We start from the raw sequence: 24231 nt of genomic DNA on the forward strand, positions 1-24231 counted from the left end.
CATTCTTGTTCTGAAGCCATTCCAGTGTTGCTTTGGCTGTATGCTTGAGGTCATTGTCCTGTCGGAACGTAAATCTTCGCATCAGTCTAAGATTGTTTGCACTCTGAAGCAGGTAGGTTCAAGGATTTCCCTGTATTTGGCTGTATTAATTTGGCTCCATTCAAGGCATCCACATAGCACGATGTTGCCACAACCATGCTTGACAGTAGGGATGGTGTTCGATGGGTGTTGAGCTGTGCCTGGCTCTCCAGACAGGGCTTTTCATTCAGGTCAAAGTAGTAAACTTTTATTGGTTGCAACAAATCCGATTAATGCACAACTATGGGTTTGGCTTAGATTGTTGACATGTAAAATATATTTACTTTCCAAATGTTTATTGAAAACAATTACATTTGCACAATGAGCACTTGTCTCATACTGTACATAGTTACAGCTGTTGGTTAGCTAGTAAATGTTTGTCATATTAGCATAGACATGACAAGAGTCAAGATATGGTACGAGCCAACTACGATTCCCCACATGGCAGCTTCTTACCAATGTTGCCAACTATCTGACCAATCCGAATCACAACACCACAGGCATCAGATGCGCACGCATCATTTGTGACATTGTCAGCCAACCCGTTTAAAGTGGGCATTGAGTCCGTGCAAGACCGTTCACTAAATGTATACCCAGAGTATTTATCAGTCTTATGGCTTGGGGGTAGAACCGATCCAAGAGCAGATGGTCCAGTACTGTTTGCCCGGATGGTAGCAGAGTGAACAGTCTACGGCTTGAGTGGCTGAAGTCTTCGTTCATTTTCAGGGCCCTCCTCTGACACCGGCTGATATAGAGGTTCTGGATGGCAGGGAGCTCGGACCCAGTGTTGTACTGTGCCACCCACACCACCCTCTGTAGCACCATGCGATCGAGGGTGGTGTATTTGCCTTAGCAAGCAGTGATGCAGCCAGTGAAGATGCTCTCGATGGTGCAGCTGTTCTGAATGACGTTGGTATCGGTAAGGAGAGGACCCACTGATGGCTATTGTGGGTGGAACACATTGTCCACAATTGATAGTCCAAGGACTCAATGAAAGAAAAAAAATTAACAATAAAAAACAGAATACATCAGCAAAGATGAAAGGCAATAAAGAAAGAAAGAGTGGAAGAGTATTAGATATTCACTTTGCTAAAAAACTTGCATAACAATATTCTACAGCTAATTGGCTTAGAAGAACTAACATGAGGTCGAGTGGGCACAATGAACACGTCTCTATTACATGGCTTGATAATTAGCATTTCAAAGGCTGTAAAGAGGAGCAAATTTAAGGACCCGATTTAACTTGGGGTTTGATGTGCAGTATGATATAACATGTCTGATCAAGGAAGGCTGTTTATCCCCTGTATCAACAGTTGAAGAAGAATACAAGAACACTATTACCAGAGTTAGGCTACACGTTTCATCTGCATGTATGACGATAGTGAAGGTTCATAATAGTTTGATGGCTATTGTTGACCCAAAACACACAACGTTTCCCTGAGATTTCCACCCAGAAGAGTTTGAAGATGCAGCCAAACAATAGTTTGTGTACTGTATAATACTGCCCTCGCCTGGAGAATATTTCAAAAGGCAAGTGGTTGGGATAATGACAAGTTGACAACATTCTTTAGGATGATAAACCATTTATTTTAATTTGAGTGAGAGCTGACCATTCATTTATACAGTAGGTTTGCAATTCATTTTAAAGATCTCTTTATAAAAAACAAAACATCTGTAAAATAAGGGAACCCTGTTTCGGTACCAATTTCTGTAACATCATTAGAAAATAGCACTGTTGTAACGCTTTAATTACATTTAAAAACAAATTTGTTTTAACATTAGGAAGACATAATATAAAGTCAATTAAATCAATCTACAGGATAAGTCTATACAGCTGAGGCCAACCAATGACCGACATACACAAAGTAACAATGTGAAGTAAAAATATATCCATGTTCCTGCCGCAGTCTTTCAAAACCAACCGTTAAATAATTATAGTGGACTAGTAAGCTTTAGGTTGTGTCTTAAATGATATTACTTCTAACGTTTCAAATTGTACAACTTCCTTATTTTTGATTTTTTTAACTTTAAATGTCCATTTTAACAATATGGTTCCTTATTACTGCGCTGAACAAACGATTAGTCAGCTTATATTATGGGCTGTCACAAAATCACTTAGATAATCAACAGAACACAGTTAAAATGCACATTATTGTGTATGGGGACAATGGAGCGATGCTGAATAAGGTCTATGTAACACAGCTAGATAGCTGACTAGTAGACACGACATTTGAGTTTCAATTGAACTAATGTCTTGTGGTTGGACAACTAAACCCATCACCGACATGTAGGCTAGCTATAGCCATTTCACATTTACTCCGCACAGTTTCCGTACCACTCCATGTATTGTCCCATTAGAGATAAGGGCGGTACCATTGGGTACCCATAAACACACGTTTGAGGGTTTCACCAGCGTCATGTAGTCTAACAAAGTTCTGTATCATATTTAGTTGAACATTAAATCATTAATACTACCGTGTACTAATGTTGACCATCGTCATGATCAACAATCAGTACCGTATACAATTATTTTCTGTTCTCAATTAAAAATAGGGCAAAGTGTTGAAGGAACTCTAAAAACCAGGTACAGTAAAGGCCTCTTGGGAACATTCTTGCTTTAGGGAACGACAAAGAATGGAGGTGATGTGAGGAACAAAACAGGACATCCTTTGTCACAAACGCCGTCTGTCCCTCTTGTCCTTCCTATTCTGATAGTCAGTGTTGGCACAGGGAATCTACAAAATGGCAGCTGAAATAGGCCTAAACCACTAAACCTCGTCCAGCTAGTTCTTCTTCAGCTCTCCCTGTGGGTTGTCTGGTCAGGTAGATCAACGCTGGAGTACAGTAGTACCAGTAGTCCCATGGATTCATATGCAAGGGGTTGGACCGATGGAGGTCACCTCTAGTCCATGGTTTTAACAGTAAGTGGTTTGACCAAGAGGCCAAATCCCTAGTCCATGGTTTTAGATGCAAGTCGTTTATCTATAGGCCACACTTCTAGTCTGTGGTTTTAACACTGACTGGATAGACTGAGGGGCCACATCCATAGTCCATGGTTACAGACAGGCTATACCTCTTGTCCATGGTTAGACAGGCTATACACCTCTAGTCCATGTTTAGACAGGCTATACACCTCTAGTCCATGGTTTCAGATGTAGCCATCAACAGTGTTCCTTACAGGAGAGGAACAGGCTTGTGCCAGGACAGGGGGCTGTGGAAATTGCAGTCACCAGGGGTCTGTGTGCTCCGTATTGCAGTCCTGCAACCCCCCGGCTCAGTATTGCATTTAAGTGCTTGCTCTGCAGCCGGGCCAGGGAGCACAGCTAAGGCCGATGGAATCTGAGGAGTGGGGACAGAGAAAAGTCATAATGTGCACTGGCTAAGAAGATCTAGGGTTTCAACTTGCAAAATCTCAACCACAGTTCGAGTTTTAGAGAAACCTGGGTTCGTTTGGGATCCCGGATCAGGGTATGAGTAAATAAAATAAATATTGGTAATGGATAGAACACTAACCTGGTATAGATCCTGCTCTCTTCGTGAACCTCCATCTCAGAGCTCTTGAACTCGTTCAGTTCCTTTCGGATGGCAGCCTAGATTGAATAGAATAGAGAGCAAAGATTGAGTCAGGTGTTATGTGATGCACTGTACATACAGCAACATCCTGGAGCAGTTCTACTCGTTAGTAATGTACAGTACAGAAACAGATCAGTGCCTATAGTTCAGAATCAGTCTTTTTTGGATATGAATAAAATGAAAATGGAGCCACAGAGTATGTTCTCTCCAGCTGTCAGACATATTTGCGATGGCACACTGCCCCATATCCAAATACTGGCACCTCAAAACTCATAAATATCAACCTCTGAAGATTTTAACTTGTCAATAAAAGTCCTGCAAATTTAAAAAAACAAAACAGCAAATGATTTACGACCTCAGTTTTAATCAAATAAATTATCAAACTATTTTTTTCCTCAGGGATTTTAAACCTCTGAATAGCAGAAAGTATGCAATAATTTGTGTTTCAACCTCTTCTCCTAGCTTAACTGGTATACTCTGGGGACAACTCAGCAAAGCCATTAAGCAGCGGTTGGTTATATTGCATTCCTGGGATTTTAGTTTGACACGGTATACAGTTTAAGTCAGAAGTTTACATAAACTTAAGTTGGAGTCATTAAAACTCGTTTTTCAACCACTCCACAAATTTCTTGTTAACAAACTATAGTTTTGGCAAGTCGGTTAGAACATCTACTTTGTGCATGTCACAAGATATTTTTCCAACAATTGTTTTACAGACAGATTATTTCACTGGGTCAGAAGTTCACATACACTAAGTTGACTGTACCTTTAAACAGCTTGGGAAATTCCAGAAAATTATGTTATGGCTTTAGAAACTTCTGATAGGCTAATTGACATCTTTTGAGTCAATTGGAGGTGTACCTGTGGATGTATTTCAAGGCCTACCTTCAAACTCAGTGCCTCTGACATCATAGGAAAATCAAAATAAATCAGACAAGACATTAGAAATGTTTTTGTAGAACTCCACAAGTCTGGTTCATCCTTGGGAGCAATTTCCAAATGCCTGAAGGTATCACGTTCATCTGTACAAACAATAGTACACCAGCATAAACACCATGGGCCACGCAGCCATCATATCGCTAAGGAAGGAGACGCATTCTGTCTCCTAGAGATGAACGTACTTTGGTAAGAAAAGTGCAAATCAATCCTAGAACAACAGCAAAGGACCTTGTGAAGATGCTGGAGGAAACTGGTACAAAAGTATCCACACAGGTGGATTGTATTTATCATCATTAGTCATTTAGGTCAACATTGGATAATTCAGAGATCCTCACTGAACTTCTGGAGAGAGTTTGCTGCACTGAAAGTAAAGGGGCTGAATAATTTTGCACGCCCAATTTTTCAGTTTTTGATTTGTTAAAAAAGTTTGAAATATCCAATAAATGTCGTTCCACTTCATGATTGTGTCCCACTTGTTGTTGATTCTTCACAAAAAAATACAGTTTTATATCTTTATGTTTGAAGCCTGAAATGTGGCAAAAGGTCGCAAAGTTCAAGGGGGCCGAATACTTTCCCAAGGCACTGTATATTCACAGTAAAACAAGTCTGGTTATATCGACATAAACTGAAAGGCCGCTCAGCAAGGAAGAAGCCACTGCTCCAAAACCGCCATAAAAAAGCCAGACTACGGTTTGCAACAGCACATGGGGACAAAGATCGTAATTTTTGGAGAAATGTCCTCTGGTCTGATGAAACAAAAATATAACTGTTTGGCCATAATGACCGTTTGGAGGAAAAGGGGGAGGCTTGCAAGCCGAAGAACACCATCCCAACCATGAAGCACGGGGGTGGCAGCATCATCTATTCACAAAATAGATGGCATCATGAGGCAAGACAATAATGTGGATATATTGAAGCAACATCTCAATACATCAGTCAGGAATTTAAAGCTTTGTCGCAAATGGGTCTTCCAAATGGACAATGACCCCAAGCATACTTCCAAAGGTGTGGCAAAATGGCTTAAGGACAACAAAGTCAAGGTATTAGAGTGGCCATCACAAAGCCCTGACCTCAATCCTATAGAAAATGTGTGGGCAAAACTGAAAAAGCGTGTGGAGCAAAGAGGCCTACAAACCTGACTCAGTTACACCAGCTCTGTAAGGAGGAATGGGCCACTTATTGTGGGAAGCTTGTGGAATGCGACCCAATACGTTTGACCCACCTTAAACAATTTGAAGGCAATGCTACCAAATACTAATTGAGTGTATGTAAAACTTCAGACCCACTGGGAAAGTGATGAAAAAAATAAAAGCTGAAATAAATCACTCCACTATTATTCTGATATTTCACATTCTTCAAATAAAGTGGTGATCCTAACTGACCAAAGACAGGGAATCTTTACTAGGATTTATTGTCAGGAATTGTGAAAAACTGAGGTTAAATGTATTTGACTAAGGTGTATGTAAACTTCCCACTTCAACTGTATGTCTGGAATACCAAACCCTGCTGAAATGGTTAAGTAAAGAACCTCAGGACTTCCTAGTACTTCCTAGTATAAAGGTACAAAGATGTATCACTATACTATAGTTGAAGAGCACTCTTACCATTTTTTACCAATCTTTTACAATCTACAATGTATTTAGTTAGTCGCTTAACTGCGACTCACCTTGTCGGAGGGAGTGAGCTTAGTCCAAGGTTTGTCTGCACGGCGGTCGTAGTCTTGAGTCGTGGTACACTCTACGTACTCATGGAAACGCAGGATCTTCCTAGCCTGAAGCTCTGCTATGGTGGGCCTCTGGGACAGCTGGGGGGAGGTAGAGAGAAAACACACTGAGTGACTGTCCAACTAAAATTATAAACTCTGGTCAGTTACATTTGAGTGTTTTATTTCTATATCCGTGTACGATTGCTTTGTCACCGGTGTGTGTGTATGCACGTTGGCGTACTGTATCTACATGTGTTTCAATTCTGCAGTGTTTGTGTGTGTGTTAGGTGTGTGTGTGTGTGTGTGAGAGAGAGTGAGTCAGGCTAACCTTTCTGGTGAGTCTGCGTTTGATCTCGCTCCGCTCTGCCCTGATATCAGCTTCGTTCCTGGCTACAATAAGACAAGACATTCCATCCCATCAGAGACAGAACAAAAACATGCCTCTAGTCAGAGAGAGAGAAAATGGTAGACTGGACCAGGGCCCATATTCACTAAGCGTATCAGAATAGGAGTGCTGATCTAGAATCCGTTTTTCCTTTTTAGATCATAATGAATATGATTATATGGTCAGGGGGGGACCTGATCCTAGACCAGCACTCCGGGCCCTGAGCTTCTCCTGGCATCTTCACAGGAGTAACGGGAGTCGTTTTAATCAGTCTTTACCCTCTGGGACAAGGAAGTGCATTGTCTTAGATACACTGCAGTTTGAACATTATGTAGTCCTTTTACAGAGCTGTCTAAGGACAACGCTTTTAAGTAGTGCTTTCAGAGTCTAAAGATAACCAGAAGACAAACGTGAAAAACTTTACCTGTAGGCTACATGAGTGAAAATACCTTTTGGACAATATGATATCACATTCTAAAAAGTGTTGGCACTACCGTTTTGGTGCCAATGCTAAACTCAAGAACAAACAAGAGCAATGGTCAAATTGCACCATGAATCAAGTCGTCGCTTTATTGTATGTAAGTACTCTTACAGACCACAAGGGGGCATCTATAGGGCAGACAGACTGATGTATCGTAATAGATCGTTTTGGGTCACTAGTAAAACCAGAGAGATGTTTGTCTATCTAGAGGTGAAGGACATTAAACCAACTGCGAGGGGAGATGAACCATGAAGTTGATATTGACTGAAAAAATAGAAGTGACAGAGAAAGAGGGAAAGAGAGTTACCTGGAAGGATGTTTCTCTGCTCCAACTCCTCTGCTGTGGGTCTCTGACTCAACCTCCTGATTAGAGAAACACACAACACACACACACACATTTAGGGTAGGGGAACACCCACCTCCCCAACTCACAGCGATCTCTAGATGAAGTTACCTGTTGAGCGTGGTACCGATCTTGTTCTTGAGTGCCTCCCACTGCTCTCTGCTCTGCCAGCCGACTCCGTCTTGTCCCTCTCCTCCCTCCCGCTCCTCTCTCTCCAGCTTCAGGGCCAGGGTGTCCTTCCTCGTCACACGGCTGGCCAAGGCACCTGGGTGGTGCAGACAAACAATTCCAGTAACATGGGACAATACTTTCGCTCTACATCACATTTGAAAATTGTAAACTTCAGATTACACTTCTCATTTGGGTTAACACGGAACCCAAACCGGCAACGCGCGTGCGCCATCGCGCATAAATGTATTTTGCCCCCCCCCCCACACCAAACGCGATCAAGACACACAGGCTAAAATACCCAAACGAACTCTGAACCAATGACATTAATTTGGGGACAGGTTGAAAAGCAATAAACATGTATGGCAATTTAGCTAGTTAGCTTGCACTTGCTTGCTAATTTGTCCTATTTAGCTAGCTTGCTGTTGCTAGTTAATTTGTCCTGTGATATAAACATTGAGTTGTTATTTTACCTGAGATGCACAAGGACCTCTACTCCGACAATTAATCCACACATAAAACTGCCAACGGAATCATTTCTAGTCATCTCTCCTCTTTCCAGGCTTTTTCATCTTTGAACTTATATGGTAATCGCATCTAAACTTTCATAGTATTACCACGACAACCGGCAACAAAGTTCGTCTTTCAATCACCCACGTGGGTATAACCAATTAGGAGATGGCATGTGGGTACCTGCTTCTATAAATCAATGAGGAGATGGGAGAGGCAGGACCTTCAGAGCGATCTGCGTCAGAAATAGGAATGACTTCTATTTTAGTCCTTGGCGTAGCAGACGCTCGTTGGCGCGCGCGAGCAGTGTGGGTGCAATAATTGAATAACATGGATTTCTAAATGTATTTTGCGGCGCTCGGTCACGCGACGTGTCCGGTCTGGTCAGCATGTTAGCTTTACCTGCAAGTAGTAAAATACATACAATGAAGGAAGAAAATAGAAAGACCGATTTGGAATATCCCTTATTGATACTTTTTTACTAATAATGAAAAGGGCCTTCCTTGATAGTACTGTACTTCCTTTGAGTTTGACATTGAAATCTACACCAGACCCATGTGGCATTATCACCAGACTTCACATCTACACCAAACACGTGGCATTATCACCAGACTTCACATCTACACCAGACACGTGGCATTATCACCAGACTTCACATCTACTTACTTGGTGGATCGTTGTCCTCGTCTTCATCGTCATCTCTGTAGAGGATGGGTCCGTCAGAGTCTGTCTCCTCATCCTCCTCACTGCTGTCTCCGGGCCCCCGGCCTTCTGGGATGACACTGACCCTGGGATCAACCACCAGACCCCTCCTGCTCCTGGGCTCCAGCTCAGGCTGCCTGGGGGGCAGCATCCTTCTAGGGTGAAGCTTCTCCAACTCCTCCTCCATGTCAAAGTCATCATCCTCAGGTCTGGAGAGAGAGGGACACATTTTCATTCAATCTGACTGTTGAATAGAGAGTGATCAAGTGGTTATGATGTATGCATATACAGTTGAAGTCAGAAGTTTACATACACTTAGGTTGGAGTCATTAAAACTCATTTTTCAACCACTCCACAAACTTCTTGTTAACAAACTATAGTTTTGGCAAGTCGGTTAGAACATCTACTTTGTGCATGACAAGTCATTTTTCCAACAATTGTTTACAGACAGATTATTTCACTGGGTCAGAAGTTCACATACACTAAGTTGACTGTACCTTTAAACAGCTTGGGAAATTCCAGAAAATTATGTTATGGCTTTAGAAACTTCTAATAGGCTAATTGACATAATTTGAGTCAATTGGAGGTGTACCTGTGGATGTATTTCAAGGCCTACCTTCAAACTCAGAAAAAATCTAAATAAATCAGCCAAGACTTCAGAAAAAAAATTGTAGACCTCCACAAGTCTGGTTCATCCTTGGGAGCAATTTCCAAACGCCTGAAGGTATCACGTTCATCTGTACAAACAATAGTACGCAAGTATAAACACCATGGGACCACGCAGCCGTCATACCGCTCAGGAAGGAGACGTGTTCGGTCTCCTAGAGATGAACGTACTTTGGTAAGAAAAGTGCAAATCAATCCCAGAACAGCAGCAAAGGACCTTGTGAAGATGCTGGAGGAGACAGGTACAAAAGTATCTATATTCACAGTAAAACAAGTCGGGTTATATCGACATAACCTGAAAGGCCGCTCAGCAAGGAAGAAGCCACTGCTCCAAAACCGCGATAAAAAAGCCAGACTACGGTTTGCAACTGCACATGGGGGCGAAGATTGTACTGTTTGGAGAAATGTCCTCTGATCTGATGAAACACAAATAGAACTGTTTGGCCATAATGTACATCATTTTGTTAGGAGGAAAAAGGGGGAGGCTTGCAAGCCGAAGAACACCATCCCAACTGTGAAGCACGGGGGTGGCAGCATCATGTTGTGGGGGTGCTGTGCTGCAGGAGGGACTGGTGCACTTCACAGAATAGATGGCATCATGAGGCAGGACAATTATGTGGATATTTTGAAGCAACATCTCAAGACATCAGTCAGGAAGTTAAATCTTGGTCACAAATGGGTTTTCCAAATGGACAATGACCGCAGGCAAACTTCCAAAGTTGTGGCAAAATAGCTTAAGGACAATAAAGTCAAGGTATTGGAGTGGTCATCACAAAGCCCTGACCTCAATCCCATAGAAAATGTGTGGGCAGAACTGAAAAAGCATGTGCAAGCAAGGAGGCCTACAAACCTGACTCAGTTACACCAGCTCTGTCAGGAGGAATGGGACAAAATTTACACCAACATATTGTGGGAAGCTTGTGGAAGGCTATCCGAAACGGTTGACCCAAGTTAAACATTTTAAAGGCAATGCTACTGAATACTAATTGTGTATGTAAACTTCTGACCCACTGGGAATGTAATGAAAGAAGTAAAAGCTGAAATAAATCACTCTCTACTACTATTCTGACATTTCACATTCTTGAAATAAAGTGGTGATTCTAACTGACCTAAGACAGGGAATTTGTAGGATTAAATGTCAGGAATTGTGAAAAACTGAGTTTAAATATATTTGGCTAAGGTGTATTTACATTTTTGACTTCAACTGTACATGTCTTAATCTATTGCAATGATCAAACTCACATTTTTAGCTCAGCGTAAATATTGTTCCCGTTTGTACTGTGGTTAATAGATATGCTGTGACATTATGGAAGTATGATAGAGTAGTATACTCACAGTCTGAGGGGTTCTATGGTGACGGGTAGGGAGCGTCGGCCTCCAGCCTCAGTGAGGAACTCTGGGGGGGACTCAAACAGCATGGAGTGGGCTCTTTGGGACCCATCTGGTTTAGCCTGAGCCGGGCTGGGGGAGCACAGGGCCCGCTGGATCAGGATGTGAAGGGGGATGGCTGGGACTGAGGCTGGGGGGTGGCTGGGCGGCTCTGTGGTGGGGCTGGGAGGGTCCTTCTGAGGGAAGGGGAGTGGGACCGGGAGGGGTGCGGAGGCAGGGTTGGGGAGCTGTAAGTGGGGGTGGGAGCTGGGAGTGGACGTGGGTATATGGGACAGAGGTCGGGGTGCTGGTGCAGGGACAGAGGTGGGTAGTTGGAACCCTACTGCTCTGAGGGTGTCCCTGGTGTCGCCTCGGTCTGTGCTGGGGGGTACAGAGACAGTAGGTATGGGGACTGGGACAGGGACAGAACCAGAGGGGCCCGAGGTCTCTGGCACAGGGGACGGGTCGCCAGAGTGGTGCTTGGTGACGGGGGTCATCCTCTTGGGCGGAGTGGGAGGAGAGCGCCTGGTGGGGGCAGGAACAACGATGATACCACTGCCAGCCTGAGAGAGCTCCGCTATGGAACAAAACACACAACAGAATGAATACTAGTCATTAAACAAGGACTGACACGCAGTAGACACAGAAAACAGAACTGACAGAGAAAGAGTGTTACTAATCTGAAATATAAAAGGCATCACATTCACACTCAAGCAAACTGGTTAAAAGGATTATCATGACTTGTTTAGTTTCATGAAGGCACAATGCACGACTTACCAGTGGATAGATGGAACATATTTAAAAAGCATGATGATATCAGGCCTGGACATTAGCAGAACGGTACACATCTAACCCTATGGTTTAGATGGAAATCATTCACAGCAGGATTCAAGCCTGATTCATTTGAAAACAACCAGAAAAGCATTTTATTAGTCCGAATCCATTATTTTGAAGTCATTTCACACGTCTCTGCAGTCTCTCTTGACCTCTCATCGAAGTCATCCAACAAGCTGGGGCACACTGCCTGGCAGTTATCTTAACTTCCATGCATTGTTTTTTTCCAGCCAAGTCAAGTTAGTTCAGCAACAACTCAATCCGACATGCAATGAATGAAGTAGTGGGGGACCATTGATCTATGCTGGTGGTGCTTCACACCATGGGTTATGGGCAGAATGGGTAACAGTTATTCAGTTGTTATAGACACCGGTCAGGCATTAGACTTGGTGGTGTGCAACAAAATGTGCTGTGGAGCGGTTATGGTTATTCAGAAGGACAGCGTCACAGCATGGCAGGCTTGGGTTGCGCCCCTCAGGACAGGGTACCTGAGCAGGCTTGTTCAGTCTGTCGGCGGTGGAGGTAGGTGGGCAGGGAAAGGTACAGGCCCAGCTCCCCCTGCCTTCTCCAGCTGGTACAGTAGTGAGGAGAAAGGGCACCTTGGACCCTGGAGGCCCTGTTCAATGTGGACACTGACAGAGATGAGGGAGGTCAGAGGTCAAGGCCTTCAGCAGGCTGCTTGAAGGTGCGGGACACTGAATAACTAACTGGTCACTGTTGCCCAGCTAGGCAGATTGTTACCTCAATTAATATCTAAACTAATATCTTACTAAATGTAATATTTAGCCTGTAAGGATAGAAAGCTGACACATGATTGTCTGGTGAGGATGTAGACCTATTGTATGTACATATTGTGATGATACATAAACCACTGTTCTCCAACAGAGAGAATGGATGTTTGCAATATGACCAATGACAGGGTTATATACACCGAGTGTACAAGACATTAGGAACACCTTCCTAATATTGAGTTGCACCCCCCTTTTCCCTCAGAACAGCCTCAATTCGTAGGGGCTTGGGGTCTGCAAAGTGTCGAAAGCATGCCACAGGGACACTGGCCCATGTTGACTCCAACACTTCCCACAGTTGTGTCAAGTTGGCTGGATGTCCTTTGGGTGGTGGACCATTCCTGATAGACACGGGAAACTGTTGAGTGTGAAAATCCCAGCAGCGTTGCAGTTCTTGACACACTCAAACCAGTGCGCCTGGCACCTACTTCCATAACCTGTTCAAAGGCACTTAAATATTTTGTCTTGTTCATTCACCCTCTAAATGGCACACACACACACACACACACAACCCATGTCTCAGTTGTCCCAAGGCTTAAAAATCATTACTTAACCCGTCTCCTCTCCTTGATTTACACTCATTGAAGTGGATTTAACATGTGACATCAATAAGGGATCATAGCTTTCACCTGGTCAGTCTATGTCATGGAAAGAGCAGGTGACCCTAATGTTTTGCACACTCTGTGTATATGATATAACCACTGACCCCTGGGATTATCCAGGAGACATGGAGGGAAAACAGCAGCAGCTGCAGGACTTAAGACTTGCTGAGTGTGTCACTGTAGCAGCCAATCAGAATTCAGACTCTGAAAGCCTATCAGAGAGGAGATCCAAATGATGAAAACTATAAAGTTGTGTGCAGCAGAAATTATGTTCAGCAGATGTCCGCTGTATGAATGCTGAGTGAGTGTGAAATGGAGTAACGCATCTATGAGGACCACACCTTCAGAATGGCATAGGAATGTTCTAATTGCGTCACAACAACTGTTACTACATTGACTGTTGGGATGGGCTCCGACCTAGGGCAGCTGCAGCATGTTGGGTAAGAAGACACAGAACACTGAGGCAGCCAATCAGAGCACTGGACGCTCCGGAGTCACTCCCAGCCTGTCGGAAGAGTGCCAGTGCGGCAATGTGTGTGTGTATGTTGTGCTTGCATAAACGCGGCAAAGACAAACCCCCTGCCCCTCTCTTTGGAGAGTGTCTTGATGTATACTGAAAATGCAGACTAGGGCCTTTTCAGTGAGCCGGAAACTGAAGTGTGGTTGAGGAGTTTGTCAATTTGCTAATAGGCAAACGGATAGGAAAAATCTGTCACACCCCCTTTGAACCAGCTGTTGTTTTCTTGAAGGAGAAAATTATGCAAACATTTACAAACGATATGCTACTGAAAATGTCTTGCACAACTAACTTAATTTGTTTGATCACTTCACACACATTTTGGGACCCACCCCTGTAAACGTAATTTGACTGATGACAAGCGAGTGGAGAAGGCGAGTCATTTCATACAAGAGCATTTTCATCCACATTCCCTCTCCTCGATTACCTTTGACCTTTTTCAAACGTAGGCGACAAGACGAGAGGAAGGGAGAAAAGGCCAAGTTACTGTATAGAACAACACCCTGCGTTTCAGTATGCATCGAGTCTAACCATGACACTGAAAAAGACACTTGGGTTGAAAAAGGTCAGGGTTAACTCACCAAGCAGAGCAGGGTTGCTGTTGCGGTTGGTGGGTTTGGGTGGGGGGACAGGTGGCTGCTTGGCATGGGGGGGTACGGGGGGAGGAGTGGCCGATTCCCCCGTGGTGGAGGAGGGGGGTACCTGGCTGGAACGTACAGGGGGGACAGGGTTGGAGTGGGTGGGAGGAGGGTCATCACTGATGATCAGGGAGACAGTCCTGGCGGGCTTGGTCACTGCTACAGCAGGGGAGGTAGAGGAGGAGGGTGGGGTGGAGGTCCGGACAGGCTCCGTGGAGGTGGTGATAGTGAGGTGGCTCTTAGGAGGGAGCATGGCCTGTTTGGTAGGAGGCGGCTCTCTACGGGAGGAGTCAGGATCTGGGGTGTGGACAGAGGCGAAGCGGACACCAGTGGACTCTACAGACAGGCACAGGACACACACACACAGAGAGAGAGAGAGAGAGAGAGGGGGAGAGGTCAGGAGGACAATAGGAGTTTCTATTCCCCCTGGTCCCGCGGCTCAAAGTGCAACCACAACAAGCACACGGTTACTGTACAGTGCTGAGCACATAGAACTGAGATAAGCTGCACCACAACATTGGACAATAAGCAGCTTTTTAACAGATTAACTAAAGACGGATTCTGGTCAAGTCCTCACACCTTTCACAGGGCTGAGAACAAGGAGATTCACAGTGTTACCAGATATACAAAACAGAATCTCCTAGACACTCAACTAGCAGACAGTAACAAATTGCACTTGCAAAGTGCACCACAAAGCTTCGTTCCACTAAGAATTGTTCAACTTCAACAACTTCAGAGCAACCTTCAGACATACAAGCGAAAGCATTGAATTTTCTTACCTGCTCGTCCGCGGGTCTCCCCTCCTTTGATCTCCTCAGATGGCATGTACCTGGGCAGGGTGCTCCCGCGGTAAGCCTCAGAGGCAGGACGGACCCTGCTACGGAGGTCCTCTGAGGAGGTCTTCTGGAGACTCTGCCTTAGCTCCATCTCAGAGTGAAGTCTGACCTCAGGACGACTCTCTTCAAAAGGTCTCAAGAGGGTCTCTGGTTTAGCAGGCCTAGGAGGACTCCTCCTCCTATCCCTCTCCTCCCCATCATCTCTCCTTTCGTCTGCCTTTTCACGAACAATTATCTTGTACCGGTCATCTTTTCTTTCTCGGTCATCTCTCCTGTCGTCTCTTTTCTCACGATCATCTCTTCTCTCTTTTCCCTCTCTTCTGTCATCTTTTTCTCCTCCCTTCTCCTTGTCCTCCTTCTCCCCCTCTTCGCTCTTCTCTCGATCATCTCTGTCCCTCCTTTCCCTCTCCTCTCGCCGGTCTCTCTTTTCCCTGTTGTCTCTCTCCTCCCTCTCATCACGAGGACCTCTCCTCTCCTCCTTCCCGTCTCTCCTCTCCTCCTTCCCGTCTCTCCTCTCCTCCTTCCCGTCTCGCCTCTCCTCCTTCCCGTCTCGCCTCTCCTCCTTCCCGTCTCGCCTCTCCTCCTTCCCGTCTCGCCTCTCCTCCTTCCCGTCTCGCCTCTCCTCCTTCCCGTCTCGCCTCTCCTCTCTCTTGTCCTCTTTCCAGTCTCTCCTCTCCTCTCTCATGTCCTCTTTCCCGTTTCGCCTCTCCTCTCTCTTGTCCACTTTCCCGTCTCGCCTCTCCTCTCTCTTGTCCTCTTTCCCGTCTCGCCTCTCCTCTTTCCCGTCTCGCCTCTCCTCTTTCCCGTCTCGCCTCTCCTCTTTCCCGTCTCGCCTCTCCTCTTTCCCGTCTCGCCTCTCCTCTTTCCCGTCTCGCCTCTCCTCTTTCCCGTCTCGCCTCTCCTCTCTCTTGTCCTCTTTCCCATCTCTCCTCTCCTCTCGCTTGTCCTCTTTATCCTCTTTCCGTTGCCTCCCCTCCTCGGGAGCAGGTCCTCTCGGTAGTGACCCTCCTCTCCTCTCTGACACGTCAGACGGCATTCTACTTCGTCTCTCCAGATCTATGACCGATAGCCTGGCGTGTGAGTCTACGTCCAGTGGGGCTCGGTTGGAGCGCGAGGCGTCAGAGGGTACCCGGCTCCTGCTCCGGGGGTCGTCTGAAGGGACGCTGCCCCGCCGTGGGTCCTCTCCCTGGGGTAGCCAGGTGGGGTTGAGCCCTGGGCCTGCCTCCCCCCGGGACACCCTGATCCCTGACTCTGAGACCCGGTCAACAGGTACTGGCTGGCCATTCTTCACCACCGGACCTTTGGAATGGTTCACGTCGTTGCCCTCTGTCACACAGAAATACATTCTGTTAAGGAATTTGAGGTCAGCAAAGATTCTCTACATTCTCTAAAAGTGTTTCCCAACTATTAGTTTTGTTTCCCGTTGATAAATTATAGGCTACTAGTATTTATGTAGGCCTTTGTCTACTCCACTATGATCAGGACCCGTATCCACAAAGCATCTACGAGTAGGGAGTGCTGATCCAGGATCTGTCCATATAATATTTTTTTTATTATAATCAAAAGACCTGATCCTAGACCAGCACTCCTACTGACAGGCTTTGTGGACACGGGCGCTAGTCTGCATACCATTCTCCGGCAGTTCTTTCAGCAATCCTCTGTCAATCAGCTCCTGACGAGGTCTCCTTACTGAGATCTTCCTCTCCAACACTGAAAGTAAACAAATAGGTTTAATTTCCCCGTAACAGAGGTGGCTTGATGAGTAACCTTGTCTGAGACCATGAAGACTTGAGCTCTCTTAAAGGTAACGTCTAGGGTTCAGCTCATCGGGCTAGCACAGTCTTGTTCAGAATCAGTAAGATATAAGACAACGTTCAACTTCAACATGTCCTTACAATGATGTACAATCCATCCATCAATTTGACTACTTCTAAAGGGCAGGTACCTATTGAGGTTTCCAGGAAGGTCTCGCTGCTCTTCTTCTTCCTCCACTTCCAGGGCTTGAACATATTCCCGAAGCTGGAGAACTTGTTCTTGCGTTTGGAGGGAGGGGTTCCACCTGATGAGTCACCCCCCTCACTCCCTGTCGTACTCTGCTGCAAGTCCACCTCATCATCTATAGAGGGAGAGGTGAGTGGCATGACACTTATTACAAGACAGATAATTAAGGCATGGGGGAAAGAAAATGATAAAATAGGGCAGCACTTTTTTACGAACGTGCTGCCCTGTTCGTAAAAAAGGGATACATTTCCTCTATAGACTAGGCCCTAACTAACTCTACAGTATGTCTCCAACAGTAATGTTTAAGAATTTGGTATTTTATTAGGATCGATTAGCTGTTGCGATTAGCGGTTGCGAAAGCATTAGCTACTCTTCCTGGTGTCCACACAAAACATGACATCAATAGACAAGAACAGCTCAAAGACAGAACTACATCAATTTAAAAAAGGAACACGTAGCCTACATATCAATAAATACACAAACTACCATGGCCAAATAGAGGAGAGGCGTTGTGCCGTGAGGGGTTACTTTATATATGTTTTCTTTAAACCAGATTTGCTGTTTATTTGTGCAATATGAGATGGAAGGGAGTTCCATGCGATAACCGCTCTATATAATACTGTATATGCTTTCTTGAAATTATTTCTGGATTTGGGGACTGTGAAAAGACCCCTGGTGGCATGTCTGGTGGGGTAAGTGTGTGTGTCAGAGCTGTGTATAAGTGGACTATGCAAAAAAAAAAAAAAAAAAAAAAAAAAAAAAAAAATGTAACACAATGTTTCTTCTAAAAAGAAGTGATGCAGTCAGTCTCTCCTCAACTCTTAGCCAAGAGAGACTGTCATGCATAGTATTTATATCAGCCCTCTGATTTACAATGAAGAGCAAGACGTGCCACTCTGTTCTGGGCCATCTGCAGCTTAACTCGGTCTCTCCTTGCAGCACTCGACAGGACAATAAACAAGATAGAACAAAACTAGAGCCTGCAGGACTATGAACTAGGCTTGTGCTAGTTGGTGCTACATTCCAGCGCCATCTTAGAGTGTGTCTTACTAGACCACAGTACAGACTGAGCCAGGCTTAAAGCTGAAGGCTGGTCTGAATTCCACTCTTACTGGCTGTTGAGTTGTACCAGCTGGCAGAGATTCTTATGTAGGTAAATTGATAAGAGCAGCAGCCAAATATGTATTAACACGAGAGTTTAACATCGAACTAGAGTGGGATGCTTTCAAAACTGTTTCAATACAAACATAAGTCCATCACAGTCAATGGTAAACACATAATTACCACAGAAACTGCATTTAAAAAGCAAAATAAACAAAACACGTTTGAGAGGACAGGGTTAGGTTACTCTCCCAGAAACAATGACTCATAACTGTTCTCCAGCTGATGACATCACCTGCTGCTGCAAATCATGTAACAGATCCAGGAAGACTGGGTGTGAAATATCCACCCATTCTTAGGTGATGAGTCGACCGTGCACACACTCGTTGCACAAGAGGACGATGTATAGGACACACAGCAATCAAATGCACTTCCTAAGGAACCAGCCAGGAAGCTTTGAATAGCATGAGGTCCCTACACAACCAGTTCACATTGAGCTCTATATAAAAACGCCACACATCTGTTACAGTCGTCTGGCTTATATTGCAGAGGTCACACCAATCCAGTTTATGGGTCACACTTTAGGGCAGAGCCAATTTGCAACTTCATCCTCCGTCCATCTCTCCCTCATCCCCCTCAATTCTGACTCTTACCAGACACCCTGTCATGTGAAAGAGGGATAAAAGTTAAGTGGAAAGCAACAGATCAAATTCACTCAATTGGCAATTTGACAGATTCAAAAAGAGCTAGAGGGAGAGAGAATGCATATCGTGCCCTCAGGTAAAAGAACAACTCTGTCCTCGCTTAGCGGTTTTGACAGACTAAATAGTTAAAATAAAAATAGATTAAAATAAAATAATGCTAAAAATAGGATAGAGGTGCAATTTACTGCAGGCAACACAAACTAATATTATTATAAAAGACTAGAGAGAGATGGCAAAAAGAGAGAGGCAGTCTTCACCTTTTTCTTGATCACCAGCCAGCCTTAGCTCAGACAATACCTGCCAGTCTGCACAGCGAGATAATAAATCCAGAGCATATCAGACTGCTTATCTCTACCACATCACCGGATTCCTGCCGCTCTGGATCATTACACCGGATCATCGCAGCTAGCTAGCTGCAAACGAGTGGCTACTGTTAGCTAACGCATCTGTCTTGAAGTAAGCACCAGTTAGCCTTGAGCTAGGCCCATATACCAGCTAATACTTATTTTGCCAATTGGCCTGGACCCTTTATTGTTGACATGGAGCCCTGCCGATCCGATCGCCCGATGTGGTCTCAACAGGCTATTCTGTTATGATGTCTCCGAAGAACCATCTGCTATCCCCGGCCCGCTAGCTTTCGGGAACGCTGTGTCCCCTGCTCGCCTAGCGTAGTAGTGACTACCGAACGGCACCCTGACTCACCTATTGCTGCTCTTTTGACCCAATGATCACTTGGCTACACAGCTGATGCCCCCTGGACTGTTTCAATAACACGGTACCTCATTTTGTTTACCTGTCGGCCTCAGCCTCGAACTCAGGTCCTGTATGTACCTAACTGACCTGCTGTGCCCATTCATCAGGATTTACACGTCGTCTTAGCTCTCCTGATCAACACCTGTGATTGCTTTATGCCTCTCTCTGTCAATATGCCTTGTCTACTGCCGTCGTGGCTAGTTCTTATTGTTTTATTTCACTGTAGAGCCCTCAGTCCCGCTCAACATGCATTAGATAGCTCTTTTGTCCCACCCCACACACACATGCGGAGACCTCACCTGTCTTAATTGGTGACTCCAGAGACTAAACCTCCCTCATCGTCACTCAACGCCTAGGTATACCTCCATTGTACTCACATCCTACCATACCCTTGTCTGAACATTGTGCCCTGAATCTATTCTACCACGCCCAAAAATCTGCTCCTTTAATTCACTGCTCCCAACGCACTAGACGACCAGTTCTTAAAGCTTTTAGCCGTACCCTTATCCTACTCCTCCTCTGTTCCTCAAGTTGATGTAGAGGTTACCCAGGCACTGTAGCCCCCAGTTCCACTCCTATTCCCCAGGCGCTCTCATTTTTGGACTTCTGTAACAGTAAAAGCCTTGGTTTCATGCATGTCAACATCAGAAGCCTCCTCCCTAAGTTTGTTTTATTCACTGCATTAGCACACGCCGCCAACCCTGATGTCCTAGCCGTGTATGAATCCTGGCTTAGGAAGGCCACCAAAAATTCTAAAATGTCCATCCCAACTACAACATTTTCCACCAAGATAGAACTGCCAAAGGGGGTGGAGTTGCAATCTACTGCAGAGATAGTCTGCAGAGTTCGGTCATGCTATCCAGGTTTGTACCCAAACAGTTCGAGCTTCTACTTTTAAAAATCCACCTTTCCAGAAATAAGTCTCACTGTTGCCGCTTGTTACAGACCCTCCTCAGCCCCCAGCTGTGCCCTGGACACCATATGTGAATTAATTGTCCCCCATTTATCTTCAGAGTTCGTACTGTTAGGTGACCTAAACTGGGATATGCTTAACCCCCCGGCCATCCTACAATCTAAACTAGATCGCCTCAATCTCACACAAATTATCAAGGAACCTACCCTAAATCCGTAAACATGGACACCTTCATAGATATCATCCGGGCCAACCTGCCCTCTAAATACACCACTGCTGTCTCCAACCAGGATCTCAGCGATCACTGCCTCATTGCCTGTACCGATAATGAGTTTGCGGTCAAACGACCCCCCTCCCCCATAACTGTCAAACGCTTCCTAACACACTTCAGCGAGCAGGCCTTTCTAGTCGACCTGGAAGTATATCCTGGAAGGATATTGACCTCATTCCGCCAGAAGAGGGTGCCTGGTTATTCTTTAAAAGTCTCACCAATAAGCATTCCCCATTCAAAAATGTTGAACTAAGAACAGATATAGCCCATGGTTCACTCCAGACTTGACTGCCCTTGACCAGCACAAAACCATAATGTGGTATACTGCATTAGCATTGAATAACCCCAGCAATATGCCACTTTTCAGGGAAGTTTGAAACCAATATACATACACAGGCAGTTAGGAAAGCAAAGGCTAGCTTTTTCAAACAGAAATGTGCATCCTGTAGCACAAACTCCAAAAGGTTCTGGGACTCTAAAGTCCATGGAGAATAAGAGCACCTCCTCTCAGCTGCCCACTGCACTGAGTCAATCACCGCATTCTTATCGGCAGACTCAACAGCCTTGGTTCCTCAAATGACCGTCTCGCCTGGTTCAACAACTACTTCTCAGAAAGAGTTCAGTGTGTCAAATCGGAGGGCCTGTTGTCCGGACCTCTGGCAGTGTCTGGGGGTGCCACAGGGTTCAATTCTCGGGCCGACTCTTTTCTCTGTATATATCAATGATGTTGCTCTTGCTGCTGCTGATTCACCTCTACGCAGATGACACCATTCTGTAAACTTCTGGCACTTCTTTGGACACTGTTAACAAACCTCCAGACGAGCTTCAATGACATACAACACTCCTTCCGTGGGATCCAACTGCTCTTAAATGCAAGTAAAACTAAATTCAACAGATCGCGGCCCGCACCCAACCACCCGACTAGCATCACTACTCTGGACGGTTCTGTCTTAGAATATGTTGACAACTACAAATACCTAGTTGTCTGGTTAGACTGTAAACTCTCCTTCCAGACTCACATTAAGCATCTCCAATCTAGAATGGGCTTCCTATTTCGCAACAAATCCTCCTTCACTTATGCTGCTAAACATACCCTCGTAAAACTGAATATCCTACCAATCCTTGACTTCGGAAATGTAATTTACAAAATAGCCTCCAACACCCTACTCAGCAAATTGGATGTAGTCTATCGCAGTGCCATCCATTTTGTCACCAAAGCCCCACATACTACCCACCACTGCGACCTGTATGCTCTCGTTGGCTGGCCCTCGCTTCATATTCATCGTCAAACCCACTGGCTCCAGGTCATCTATAAGTACTTGCTAGGTAAAGCCCCACCTTATCTCAGCTCACTGGTTACCATAGCAACACCCACCGGTAGAACATGCTCTAGCCGGTATATTTCACTGGTCATCCCCAAAGCCCAAACTTCCTTTGGCCGCCTTTTCTTCCAGTTCTCTGCTGCCAATGACTAGAACGAATTGCAAAAATCACTGAAACTGGAGGCGTATATCTCCCTCTCTAACTTTAAGCATCAGTTGTCAGAGCAGCTTACCGATCACTGTACCTGTACACAGCCCATCTGTAAAATTGCCCACCCAACTACCTCATCCCTGTTTTCTTTTCTTTTTTTGCTCCTTTGCACCCAAGTATCTCTACTTGCAGATCTTCTGCACATCACTCCAGTGTTAATGCTAAATTGTCATTATTTCGCCACTATGGCCTATTTATTGCCTTACCTCCCTAATCTTACTACATTTGCACAACACTTTATATAGATTTTTCTATTGTGTTATTGACTGTACGTTTGCTTATCCCATGTGTAACTCTGTTGTTTGTGCGGCACTACTTTGCTTTATCTTGGCCAGGTCGCAGTTGTAAATGAGAACTTCTCTACTGGCCTGCCTGGTTAAGTAAAGGTGAAAAAAATAAAAAAGTTGTGTGAGACGGGGCCAAGATTCAGGAGGGGAAGATGGGGTGCTGATATCCCTGTGGCAGGCAGGCGCCAGGTTCATCTCAATTCCACAGAACAGGTTGAGAGAGACAGAAAGAGAGAGAGAAGTCAGTCAATGCCAGCAAAAACAAACCAGACCATTGAGTTGTTGTTTTGGTTGCAGCCTCTAACCCAGGGGTTCTAAAACTTTTTTGCCTACGACCCATTTTGTTATCTGAAAATTCTCACAACACCAAACATGGAAAAACAATTAACAGCCAATGTTCACTTTTTGGTTTGGGGCTAAATCTAAAATGTTAAAAGAAAACATTGTAGCAGTATTTCTGATTGTCTTCTCAACTCACCATCACACAGTGGTGTAAAGTACTTTTACTTTTAGTACACCACATTACTAAGGAAATTATACTTTTTACTCCATACATTTCCCCAGACACCCAAAAGTACTTGTTACATTTCAAAAGCTTAGCAGGACAGGAAAAGGGTCCAATTCACACACTTATCAACAGAATATTCCTTGTCATCCCTAATGCCTCCGATCTGGCGGACTCAAACACAAATTATTCCTTGGTAAATGATGTTTGAGTGTTGGAGTGTCCCCCTGGCTAGCCGTCAATTTAAATAAAAAAAACTAGAAAATGGTGGCGTCTGGTTTGCTTAATATAAGGAATGTGACATTGCTAAAATATAAGTGTCAAAAAAGAAAATCACATTCACCTTTGATACTTAAGTATATTTAAAACCAAATACTTTTACACATGTTGTATTTTACTGGGTGACTTCACTTGAGCCATTCTATTAAGGCATCTTTACTTTTACTCAAGTATGACAATTGGGTACTTATTCCACCACTGCCATCACATCATTTTAATATGGAGCTATGACATTTAATTGCAAATGATGTCACCTCACCAGCACTAATAAGATGGGCGTGCTTGATGAATGTCGCGTGGGAGCTTCTCAAAGTCACGGGGCATGGACGACGGTACACACATCTCTGCTGTCACATCCAATCTGGATAGATATTTGGTTTTAATGCTGACGAGAGCACTGAATCCAGCTTCAAACAGATACAGTCTGAGCTGGCGAAGGGTGTCATGAGTTTTACGGTGCTTTCAAGACAACTCGGAACTCTGAAAAATATGAGGCCAAATCATGATGTCAGTGATCTTTACGTTGGAACGTCGGAGCTCTAGATGGAAGGCTGAGTTACTGAGGTGGGTGACTGTTCCAAACAATTTTATTTACAGTCGGAGTTCTGTTTTTTTAGTTCCCAGTTGTCTTGAACTCATTGAAGTCAGCTATTTCCCAGTTTCGAGTTGTTTTGAATGTGGCATTAATGCTCAGGAGGTAGACAGCAGGGTATTTATTCCCTTTGAGTCAGGAACCAAAACTCCTCCGTAG

General features: G+C 44.7%; 1 protein-coding gene across 5 annotated transcripts in view; it reads right to left on the bottom strand.

Moving 5' to 3' along the window:
- Positions 1–1641: 1641 nt before the first annotated feature.
- LOC139373574 (phosphatase and actin regulator 4A-like) overlaps positions 1642–24231 on the bottom strand; it is a 53897-nt gene continuing 31307 nt past the window's right edge. For 2 of the 5 annotated variants that reach the window (XM_071114241.1, XM_071114238.1), the window contains 13 exons: positions 17079–17249; positions 16763–16843; positions 15077–16459; positions 14241–14633; positions 12241–12384; positions 10886–11495; positions 8849–9093; positions 7616–7769; positions 7469–7524; positions 6624–6685; positions 6257–6394; positions 3592–3668; positions 1645–3417 (listed from right to left, as the gene is read on the bottom strand). In XM_071114241.1, the coding sequence (XP_070970342.1) occupies positions 3402–3417; positions 3592–3668; positions 6257–6394; positions 6624–6685; positions 7469–7524; positions 7616–7769; positions 8849–9093; positions 10886–11495; positions 12241–12384; positions 14241–14633; positions 15077–16459; positions 16763–16843; positions 17079–17249 (3530 nt within the window). In that variant the 3' untranslated portion in view covers positions 1645–3401. Of the gene's footprint in view, positions 3418–3591; positions 3669–6256; positions 6395–6623; positions 6686–7468; positions 7525–7615; positions 7770–8848; positions 9094–10885; positions 11496–12240; positions 12385–14240; positions 14634–15076; positions 16460–16762; positions 16844–17078; positions 17250–24231 lie in introns of all 5 variants that reach the window. The other 3 variants (XM_071114242.1, XM_071114239.1, XM_071114240.1) reach the window with 2 other exon arrangements.

Source organism: Oncorhynchus clarkii, chromosome 18 (assembly GCF_045791955.1).
Source record: "Oncorhynchus clarkii lewisi isolate Uvic-CL-2024 chromosome 18, UVic_Ocla_1.0, whole genome shotgun sequence".
Classification (NCBI taxonomy): Eukaryota; Metazoa; Chordata; class Actinopteri; order Salmoniformes; family Salmonidae; genus Oncorhynchus; species Oncorhynchus clarkii.